At 32.5% G+C, this 12,462-nt stretch overlaps 1 protein-coding gene across 2 annotated transcripts in view; it reads right to left on the minus strand.

The window, feature by feature from the left end:
- LOC148614917 (E3 ubiquitin-protein ligase Mdm2-like) overlaps nucleotides 1–12,462 on the minus strand; it is a 29,862-nt gene that overhangs the window by 7,431 nt on the left and 9,969 nt on the right. For both annotated transcript variants that reach the window (XM_088589427.1, XM_088589428.1), the window contains exons 8-11: nucleotides 8,453–8,967; nucleotides 7,320–7,442; nucleotides 6,799–6,873; nucleotides 1,542–5,135 (exon numbers count right to left, since the gene is read on the minus strand). In XM_088589427.1, coding sequence (XP_088445553.1) covers nucleotides 4,413–5,135; nucleotides 6,799–6,873; nucleotides 7,320–7,442; nucleotides 8,453–8,967 — 1,436 coding nt within the window. In that variant the 3' untranslated portion in view covers nucleotides 1,542–4,412. The remainder of the gene's footprint in view (nucleotides 1–1,541; nucleotides 5,136–6,798; nucleotides 6,874–7,319; nucleotides 7,443–8,452; nucleotides 8,968–12,462) is intronic.

The raw sequence follows: 12,462 nt of genomic DNA on the forward strand, positions 1-12,462 counted from the left end.
ATTTTTTGGGGTGTGGCCCCTTTGGTCCCTTATAACTCAAAAACCGTATGAGATATCTAAAATCTGATTGAGAAATATAGACAAGGATTTTCATAAAGTATCCAATTCAAAAATGATTTGAAAATTTTTTGAATTTGGACCAAAAGTAAATAATAGTCAAGCTATTGTCTGGACATCAGGAAAATATGTTTATATCTCACTTTTTTGCTTTTAATTCTTGTAAAGTTGAAGTCTTTTCCCAAAAATCAAGCCAAGTCTGACCATATTGTGGTCTAGACTATTGTAGAACTATATCATGAATTAAAACATTCCTAAGCTTTTACTCGTGTTATATAGTTGAATTCTATGAAATGCTTGTACAATGCCCCCTTTCAGATCCCAATTCTGAAACGATTGGGGCTGTCACCCTAAAATTAATACCAACCTTCCTTTTGTAGTTTGTGACTTTGTTATAAAACTTTATATTGATTAACTAGCTAATACTCAAGTAATCGCAAGAAAACCCTAATGACGAAATTTACAACGACGACGGTGCCACGCCAATATACGATCCCAGATTTTTTTTGCAGCTGTATAAAAAAACTGAATAATCAATTTCAATCTTTTTTTTTTTGTGTGTGTTAAAAAAGATCTATATATATATATATGAACAGATGATAGTACTCTCATAAGACATCTGTAGTGATGATAGTTATTAACCTGAAGTGATAGCAAAAATTAATCTGACTACAATATAAGTGCTTTAATAAACATAGGTTGGTGTAATATCTAAATATGCATAAATATTGTCTTCAGGAAGTTTAGTGACAAAAATGTGACGAGATGGAAATCATATGACTGCCTTTATTCCCCAAACAAAACATTACCAAAGGTGGAGAATCCTTTGTTCCCCAAACAAAACATAACCAGAAGTGGAGAATCCTATGTTCCCCAATCAAAATATTACCAGACGTGGAGAATCATTTATTCCCTGAACAAAACATTACCAAAAGTTGATAATCCTTTGTTACACAACAAACATTACCTAAAGTGGGGAATCCTTTCTTTCCCGAAAAAAAACATTACTAGATGTGTAGAATCCTTTTTTGCCCAAACAAAACAGTACCAAAAGTGGAGAATCCTTTGTTGCTTAAACAAAACATTACCAGATGTGGAGAATCCTTTGTTGCCCAAACAAAAAATTGGCGAAAGTGGAGGATACTATTTCCCCCCCCCCCCCAAAAAAAAAAAACATTACCAAAAGTGGATAAATGTTTATTATAGTAATCTGAAGATTAACAGATTTATTCCATGGCATTCAATAAGACAATCTGTTGAACACGGCCTATATAAAAAAAAATGGCCAAAGTGTAGTCAAAATTGTTCAGAAACATTTGTCAGCAATATACATATCAATGTTGTATCAAGTATCTGAAAAGTCTCACTGGTCATTGATTTGTGAAATAAAACAGCCAACACAAATTAGAAATAAAAAATGCTGCCTTTTTATTTCATTTCATAAAGAATATGACAAAAATAAGCAAGTAACAAGATCAACATACCAATAAGCTTGTCATACTACATCTTTTTAACAGTAATGTAATACAAATAATTATTTCGTTACTTGGCGTGATGATTGTTGTTTGACAGCAGGTATTGATTTTAATATAAAACCACTACTCCAAGAAATATTACAGCAAAAATAACATATATACAATTGATATTATTTCTCCTTTGATACAATCATGGACCATTACCAATGAATAAAAACAAGACTGTGTCTACCTTGCAGTGAAGTATGCTTCCAGTAAAATATTGAGAAAATAAAAAAAGAAGTTAAAGAAATAATTTACATTTAATAAAAAAAAAAAAAATTTTTGACCTTATCCTAAATATGATTTGCATGTAGGAAGACAGCAATATTGCTAAATAAAGAACTCTGCTAAACAGCTTGAAACAACCCTAACATGCCTAACTCAATATCAGTTTTTGACACACCTAAATATAAGGGGTTACAGTTGATTATGGAACAACAATTGGTTTGGACACAATATTGCCCAATATTTTGTATTTCAAGTCAAGTTTAAAGATGTAAATCTTTCAAGGTTCTTATCACACCCACTTGCCTTTGACCCCAATATCTAAAAGATCATTCAATTAAAATGTACAATTAAATATTTCCATTGATATAAATTATAAATTAATGAAACAGAGGCAAGAATTTTCATATGAAATCTAATAAAAAAATTTAAATTGGTGTTAATAAATTTATAATTGAGGCATTTATGAATACACAATTCAAGCTTTACACAGCTCTGAATTTCTAGTGTGATTAAACATTTGACACAGAATAAGACTGGCAAAAATCAAAGTGGCCCCTTTTCATGAATGGTTCCAAACTAACTCAAAATAAATCCCGGCCTTTTTGGAGTTTATGACACATGTGACATACTTTCAAAGATATCACTCACTTATAGTTACTGACTGAACATAATGAAAATACTTGTTTCTGGCCCCATTATCTCCCAAACCAGGTCATGTAAAAACCACCAAAACCAACATTCATCTTTTATAAACATTACATATATTTAAAAAAAAAACAAAAAAAACCAAATTCCTCAGCTAGATAAAATTTACATATTAACTGTAATAACAAGTTGTCACTGTATCATACACTGATACAGAATATGGGAAACATTAAAAATGACATATTCATACTCCAACAGAAACTGTTATATGTTTCAGACTAAGGGCAACATGGAAATTGCTTAAAGGCTTTAAAATGGGGACTAGGACATCAATAACAGAATTTTCTTACTGTAGGTTTTGCAGTTGTATGAAGTAATACCTGTACCGATCCAACAAGTAATATGTCCAGCTACTTTACTACTTACCATAAGAAATAAATTACATATATGATATTTACATCAAAACTAAACTTATTTCATCCACTCGTAATAAGTTTATAGAAATACAATGCACTATTTTACATAAAAATGTGATCACGTCCGTTAATGAATACCCCTGTTCCCCACTCCAATAACCTTTGATAAATATATCACAACTCAGAAATTATATGGAAACAAAGTGGTCAAACAGGAAGTAGATGTAACTTGAGTCTGAAATCAAATGCTATAAGGCATACCTATATACTGCCATCAAAATACCATGGGCTGTGATAAGTTTTTGCAGAGAAAACTGGAACAAAATAGATGTGGACTGACAGACACCACGATCACTATATATCTCAAAGCAGGAGATAAATCTTATAAAAAACATTGACATGTTAACTTTAATGCTGATACCTAGACCTCCATGTTGAATATATAGCCCATACAATGATGATGTTGGACTACTCTTGATTAGACCATAATCACCTGATGAAATACAACCTATTTTAACCATGATAATTCAACATACATTGTCATACAAAAGATAGGGATCTGCAGACAAAATGTTTGATTAATTTATTCACTGACCATTTGAACTATACTGGACTACTTGCTGTGATTGGCTAGCTTACCCATGACAGACATGGTTGTGTGCACCTGCCTATTATAGGCTGTCTGTTATAGAAAAAAAAACAACAAACAACCAAAAACGGAATAATCAAACTTTCTATCAGACATATATCTATCACCTAAATGATTATCATATTAATTCTATACCCTGAAAATCATCATTGTATGTGCTCTAATACAAATAACAAATACACATAAATATAGTAAGTGTGTAGCAACTTAAAGGAGGGATGCTGATACACTAGCTGCCTAATATTGCACCACAAAATTTAAGACAAAAATTTGCTGCGTAGATACAATTCAATCAGTATCTTAGGATTTCCATTCCTTAAATGTTATATGACTACAAATAGTTTAATATAAATTCTCCCATTGGAAAACAGTGATAATAGTTTGATTGGTTGCTAGTAAAGCATTTTTTTACATTACTATCATATACAGTACTTGCATATGATTGAAGTGAATATAATTAGACTATTAACTTAAAACAAATAATTCATAATAACATCTGTCAATTAAATGAAATGTAAAATTTTGTAAAAAGTGCAATTATTCAAAGTTTTCTAACAAATACTTTTAGTCAAGCTTAGAGAAGCCATTTGAAAATTGAAAAAAATAATAGTAACACTCAAGACTTAAAATTCAATATCAAAAAGCACCTTTTAAAACAGCTAACAAACAAGAAAATGATATTTTATATCGTAACCACACAAAAGGGATTCAATAATAATAATACATACTCTATAATGCCACTAATTAGTTTTTGCTTATTTAACTTACTTGTTTTAATTCAGAGTATGTTAATAAAAGCATAAGAAATCATCAATATTTTCTATAGTTTAACTGAACAACTAAGTCGTTTCTGTATTAATCTTATATCTTCTATTACAGAAGTTACTGATTTGGTTTAGACTACTGTGCAATAAAGTTCCGAATGATCTTCTGAATAGGTCTCCGACAGATTGGACAAGGCTTACTAAATCTCTTCAATTTCTTGGCACACCTATAACAGCACGCCTGGTGCCCTGTACAACCATGTATAATGCTGGCATTTTTTGGACGATCAAAACATATTATACACTTGCCAACTATCTGCTCCTGAGTTTTTGATTCAGACTTAGATGATATGGAGTAGTTAGGCTTGTTGACATCATGGATTTCAGCAGGTTTTCCCAGATCTTTATCAATTTTAGATTGACACTGACCAAGTTCTATTCCATCTATGGAAATATCTGATTGGTAGTTTAGAAGACTTCTGTACGTTCCTAAATCACCTGATTGGACAGTTAATGGCAAATCTAACCTGGCCTCTGATACAGTTAAATTAGATTTGCTTGTCGCTTTAACAGATTCTTGACTAGATGGTAGAGTGCCTATTCCAGAGTCATCATTATCATGAATGTCTGAATCTATGATGTGTGAAGTCAAATAATTATCTTTACATTGGCGTTTATTTGGTACCTCTAAATCTTCACACTCTGACGATGAAATCAGAGCCCTGTCTCTAGATGACCTTTCTAAACGTCTACGCTTACTACTTTCAGAAAGCCAACCAGGACGTTCTTGAGAACAACCAGAGCATCGTCCGATCAAAGGGAGATTATCTGCCCCACATTCTGTACAAATCCATTTGTCCTGAAAATGAAATAAAAGTTCAGTAATTCTTCATTCACTTTTACACCCTTCTATTCATTATTCATATCTTTTTTTAACTGCTGTATTTTCCGTTAAGCATGCTATGCAACTTCAAGTATGGTTGCATTTTTATTTTACGCAGATGTTTTTATTTAGCTATATACATGTCTCAATATGAAATAATATTTACATGGTTTTCGCCAGAGTTCTTAGTAACACACCTAGATACATCCCTGACACACATTTTTATTCGCAGATGCAAGTGTTTGTTTCAGTGTGCATCCCATAAATGCACACATTATTCTCAGTTGCCTACTATTAATTACACATTCTGATTAACAATCAATGTCAAATATGTCACGGCTTGTTGAGTTTAACAAGATTGGCAGTAATTATCAATTAACAAGCCTGATACTTGCACGAGCTAATACCATGTAAACTGCAGCTTATGGGCCAAAAATGTACAGTTTTTGACTCTGGTACCATGTGGGATATCTACAACATTGACCAAAATATGCTTCAAAGAATTTTGTTTAATAAAAAAAAATATGAAAAAAAAAACACTTCTTTCACATGGAAATTTGAAATTCATAAAAATTGTTTAAATATTTATTTATTAAATGCATTCCACTACAAAAAGACAAATATAAGTTTAAATGCTGTATGGAAGTTTTTGAAATGACATGAGAATGACTACTTTTATTACAATATTTGTGAAAATTTAATCTTAATAGTTCAGATATTTAAAAATCACTAGAGATATATAATTGGACTTTAAAAAAAGAATGTTCATTATGGTATAATTTTGATTAAGATAACATCAGTTTTGCATGAAAAAATATAATTTTCATTGAAATATATCAAAGTGTTTTAGGGGCATTAACGTCATTACCCAATCAAGTTTCAAAATATTGGCACCTGTGGTTTTAGAGAAGTCAATGTTTTAAATTGACCAATCAGAAGCTTAAATTGTCTCTTTCTCTGCCATCTTTTTAAATCAAGCAGAAACACAAATGCATCTTTTGTAGACTCTCCGACATACATCATTACTGCCAAGTTTGGTTGAATTTGGTCAATGAATTTCCAAGTAGTTAAGAAAAATGTGATAAGTTTACCAATGTTGGACAACAGACGATGGATACAAAGTACTGGCAAAAGCTCACTGGGACCTTTGGTCCAGGTGAGCTAAAACTGTAAACAAAGCTCACTTGTTGAAACCCCACTCCTCTACCTAGAGATCATATAGGAATACCCATAAGTCATTCAGATGGAATGAAACAGGAGGTGCTCAAATGAATCATGTGATGAAGAATGTGCAATAGTTTCTTCAAGTTCCATTCAGTGGTTTTACAGGAACTGTGGATTAGAAGATGATCCCCCCCAGTCAACCATGACAAAATCCATTTTTGGCATCAGGAAACTCCAAGTCATACAGATGGAAAACCAAAAAGACTGTGTACAACCACCTCATGTGCTAAAGAATATGTAAAAGTTTCATCAAATTCATATTCAGCAGTTTAAGAGAAGTTGTGTATCAGAACTAGGGAGGGATGAAGGGTAGATGGAAAGCATGATCACTAAGACTTTCTCTATATGTACCAACAAGCCTCTATGTCTTCACTTTTCTGTCTCATTTTCATTCACTGATATATTGATAACTTACTTCCTCAATCATTTCGTTTTCACTAGAATCAGCCCAGAATTCCATATCACTGTCGCCACAAATAATCACAACATTCTGTAAAATAAATCAAGTCATTTTCCATTCAATAATTATAAATCTTCAAAACAGGAAGAAGACATCTGAGAATACAAATATTCTTTACTTTGCAAACCATCAGTCTCATACTTCTTAATTCAATGTCTTTTTTTGCTCCAAATGACCTTCAAAGTAAAAGGAAAAATGCAGCTTTAAATTGTGACCAATATCCTCTTTCTATTTAGGATGACTCTTAATAGGCCTATATGCAATATAAAGGTCAGGCTCCAATTTAAATAATGAAAAGAAATGTTGGACCACAAAAAAAAAAAAGAAAAAAAAAACAAGACTTATTTCGTTAATTGGTTCAAGATAGCCTTTTTTCTTAATGCTTAATGAATATAACTTTATTTACTTATCATCACTTCCCACCATTTATCCACAAGAAGTAAACATATGATATCATTACTTAACTCAATACCTACACTTTCTGAGATTCCTGAGACACTAGCAGTACTGGATATAATATCATCATCATCCGACACTACCTCATATTCCAGCTGGAATCGGTCAGCGTCAACATCAAATGACACCACTTCTTCGTCACCCTAAATATAAATGATCCTTGTAAGACATGCAGGAATTGACAGTTTATAAAAATTTTGCAAGGTTAAAAATGTTGCTGTCAATGTATTTAAAAGAACAATTTTATAACATTATCACAATGCTGTTTTGGGAGTTGATGAAATGTTGAATTTCCAGTTCGCTGAAATAGTTAGCTTTTTGCATATATAAAACATTTTGTAAATCATTAATACTGTTGAATCCATGATACTCATACTTTTTGAAAACAGTAGTAAAACTTTATACCTATGATGTGTATTGGAGGAAGTATAAAAATAATAATCTTTGGTATCTACTTTATTTGAGTGGAACAGGAGAATGCAAAAATGAGACATAAAAAAATTTATACTTCTAAAGCCCTTGGGGGTTTTGTTTGTTTGTTTGTTGGTATTTATCGTCCGAGCAGCAATATTTCAGCTATATTCAGATGATGAACATGAAATGGATGATAAAATGAACATGAAATGAAAAATGGGATGGGACACAAGGATGATAGGGTCAACAAATTTTGATTGCCACAAGTTAAAAGGGAGGGATGGGTAGGGTCTGGCAATTTAGCCTCCCGTGGCAGAGCGCAAAGGTTCCTACTCCTATCGAATACCACAGCAGGGTTCTTTAACGTGCGAGGAACGTGGCATGGCATCTTTCCCAACACGGTGCACCACTATGGTTTGCGGTATTATAGCCTGGCAACCCCAGCATGTAACACGCCAGGGGTACCCCATTCCACCACCTGGGGCACACATCCCAGTTGCTCTGTGGGCAGAGCGCCTAGCCCCCGCCTAGGTTTCTGAGCACTATTTGGTCGCCTTTTACGACAAGCTTAGCGCTGCTGCAGGCCTATTCTTTTGACTTCCAGACCTGCACAGGGCCCCTTGGGGGTTATTTTATCTTGAATTATTTTCTTTAAATTTCACCAATTTAGAACTAAAACAGGGCAGAAAATATGAATTATTTTTTGTCATATCAGACATTAATAAGTCATCAGACTTACATCTTGTTCCTCATCACTGTTAGCTCCCTGTAACTCTAAGCTGACTTGGAATGGCCCATTCTCAGAGTCAGGATAGTTAATACTTAGTGATGCTTGTCTTTGTCTGCGAGGTTCTCTATATCCACCTTGACTTGTGTTCTGTCCTGAATTACTACTTCTGTGGGAACATTGTTCCGGGGGGTTTCTCCTACATCTAGATTGTCTCAAGTTATTTCTATTTTGATTTGATGACCCAAAATTACTTCCCCTTTGTGAAGATTGACCTAAGTTATTTCCAATACCTGATGTGTGCTGATGAATAGCATTTGAATGTGAACCAACTCGATTCTGTGGTCTGGAGTAAACATTTTTTATTTGATGTGAAGCAACTGAAGAGTTTCCTTGTGCGGTATTTGACACTCCTTCAGAAGAAGTCCTATTGGATGTATCTAATACATTTGAAGTGGCCGTTGTTGAGCCTGATGGTCTGGCTATTCTTAGAACACTTTGTCTAGGAGAAGTAGCACTATTAACATCTACAAAATCATTTCACATATCTGATTATAAACCTAGCTCAGTAAATGAAAAGCTGTTGAAACTGTAAATCAAATATCAATTTATATATGTATTCTACTAAACATTTTTAACTACAGTTGTCATAGTTACCACCTGTATTCAGAAGTAATCTGTCTTTCCATTGAAATACTCAGATGTAGTGCATTCTATGTAAAATTGACCTGTCAAATATAAGGTCAAAATATGCAATATATTTGATAGCTATTTTTATATTCAAGGTAGATAATACCTATTACAGAGAGCATTCGTCATCTTGCAAAAACACAGAGACATACACATTTTCAATTAACTACTAGTGTTTTATATGATAAAAAATAATATATTCAAAATATTTCTATGTTAAAATAATAGTATAAACTGTGAAAGCCCTTTTCAAAGAGAGATAATTGGCAAGAAAATTCTTTCAAAGGAGAGATAATTGGCAGGAAAATTCTTTCGAAGGAGAGATCATTGGCAGGAAAATTCTTTCAAAGGAGAGATTATTGGCAGGAAAATCTTCTATAGAAATTTAATGGGAATTTAATTCTTTTAATTAAATAACACTATAACAATTAAGTTGAATATAAGAATGTCAAAATTCCAATGTCCCCTGTGTAAAAAGATGGATTTCAAACTTTAAATTCACCAAAATTTTCTACCTACAAGACCATAACTTCTGTAAAAATCAATCAAGCATAACCAGAGTTGAACTTAATCTGTTACTTCTCATAGTAAGACTAAATACAAAAGATAAAATAAATGGGTAAAAGCATTACAAAAAAAGTGTGAGAAACATTAAATTCATTGAAATTTTCAAAGTTTAAAGGCCATAACTTCTGTAAAAATCAGAGTCAAACTTAATCTGTAACTTCTCATAGTAAGACTACATACAAAATATAAAATCAATTGTAAAAAGCATTACAAAAAAAAAGTGCAGAAAACCTTAAATTCATTGAAATTTTCTAAGTCCAAGTAACTTCTGTAAAAATCATTCAACCATAATCTAAGTTGAGCTTAATCTGTAACTCTTCAATATAAGGCAACATACCAAAACCAAAAATAAACTTAACTGGTAGGAGCAGTACAAAAAAAAGTGTGGAAAACCCGGACAGACGGGTGCCCAGCATTTAAATGTCCCCTAGCGACACGTCACAGTGGACAAAAAGATAGCACATTCCGTATATCAGTTAAAACATTCACTTTGTTTATTATAAAGCTGACAATGCAGCTTCAAGGATATAATTTGACTGTCTTTGTGGATATAAACGACAAAAATTCAAAAAAAAACTTTCGTATTGCAGTGTTAACCAATCAATCGCATGATGTGAAGGAAGCTGACAATAAGCTGACTGTTTCTGTCCATGGTTTAATTGCTGTTTTTGTACTAAAAATATATACTCAATTCTTTGCACTCATATACTAAGGGATTTTGTAACCTCATTGGCTATTATTTGTTCATGAAAATCATTTATGTATTTTAGAACATTTTTATATAATTATCACAGTAGCAACATTTTTAAAGAGTAATCAAAGGAACCAAGATTCTAGCAGAAATCAAAAGAATGCAATCCAGGGACAAAGACCAGACATGGAAAACAGACTAACACAACAAAGAAGATAAAGTAACTAAAATAATACATACAAAGTAACAAAAGTATGTGTGTAACTCAGACTCCACGCAAAACTGGGAGCATAGACCAGATGCACTGGTAGTGTACGCATCCTCTGCTTTTCTAGGAACACCTGCCGAGTTTCTCATAAAAAGTCAAGTCCCGGGGTAGAGTCCCATAACAAATATGGATGAAATGTAGCACCCCCCCCCAAGCAGTACTCTCTCTCTCAATGTTGTAAAGCATGCAGCATTTGGAAGTGAGGTAACTTTGATGGCAAAGTTCTGTTGTTTCCATACCTTAGTCGATAGTGTTCGCATGAAAATCATGTCTGTACTTTAAAAAGTAACCTTACATAATGATCACAGTTGCAATTTAAAAGTATGGATGAAATTTATGTACACCTCTTTGTTGTAGAGCAATATTCAGAAGAGAGTCTATGCAAGTAAATGGGGAATAAAAAGGTGACTTCCATATTTTTTTTATAATTGCACTTCAATACCTGAGTAGAAAATCATTTCGATGCGAATAGATAACTTTTAAGAGTAGTTGACAAGCTTTCAATGTTATACATCTGTGTACTATTTACGACATGTTAGTAAACATTTTTTCTATTAAAAGTTGGGACCTCGCAGTACTCCTGTCCATCTCATCCAGAAGTGGTTAAAACAATTCTGCGGAGGGGTAATTTAGGTTCACATTCTGTGTAAATATTTTTAAAGAAAGTTGAGTATTTATATTAATGTACATATCTTCTTAAATTTTGTGTGATGTACGATTTAAAGAGAGACATTGGATTTGTTAAATATAAATCTAATATAAACCTGCATATTAGAATATTCCAATTTAACATGTTCAGCAGTTGAATGTAGTTTCTCAGCATCAATACAGATGAGTCTAAAACAATTTTAATAGGGTGTATATCATTTCTTACCATCAAACTGATGGTCATTGTGTTTCTTTTCATTTCATCAAATTTAAAAAAAAAATAATTTAAAGATTTAATTAATAATAAAGTGTTCAAAGAAAAGTGCAAATGCAGTTTCGATTCGTAACCATTATAAGTCATCAGCCCCCTATATGTTAATGCGCAGTAAATTAGTATCACCACAGCATGAGAAGAAATACTAGTGAAATTCTTTTCTCCAAAGGAAATTTCAGTTTGAATTGAACCAAAATTACATGTAGGTAAAAAAAAAGCCACACTGAATAACATTCTCATCCCGTGTCAATGCAATCAAAGTTCAAAGCCGTATGATATCAATCTTAAATAATGTGTCTATACTTGCCCCTACTTTTTCAAGGTTCAACGCTGAAGTCATATGAAGCTGTCATACAGGATGTATGAGATTTTATATTTTTTATTTTTTAGAGTACGAAGATTTAACTGTATGACATACACTGTCTAGATGTGTATTTTTTGCAGGGTATTACAGTGTAGTTATCATTGTGTTACCAGATCATTTGAGTAGAAATTAATCCTGACATAGAGCCCTACAGAGGTACATGCATGTTTCTTCTTATACTAAGGCAGTTTTATATTCTCAATCAATTAAATAGAAGTAAATTTTGAACTAAACAAAACCATACAATCCAAATTATATTTTTAATTATATATCATGAATTACTTTCAAAATATTTGTAGCAATATTACTAGTCCTATTGGCACCTAGTCTTAAAATCTTAAAATTACAACATACTGACATTGATTGTGCGGACCCATCGATGGTCCCAATGTTTACACATTCATTTGTTATAAAACAATATGTCATCTTACACTAATTTCATTATTCATTTTGCAGCCACAGAAGAGCCGGTACTGATGAAATGCACAGAAAATTGTCTCTTGAAATAAATTATTGCTTG

The sequence above is a fragment of the Perna viridis genome, chromosome 6 (assembly GCF_037379345.1).
Source record: "Perna viridis isolate PV_CMFRI_1.1 ecotype Kerala chromosome 6, ASM3737934v1, whole genome shotgun sequence".
Lineage (NCBI taxonomy): Eukaryota > Metazoa > Mollusca > Bivalvia > Mytilida > Mytilidae > Perna > Perna viridis.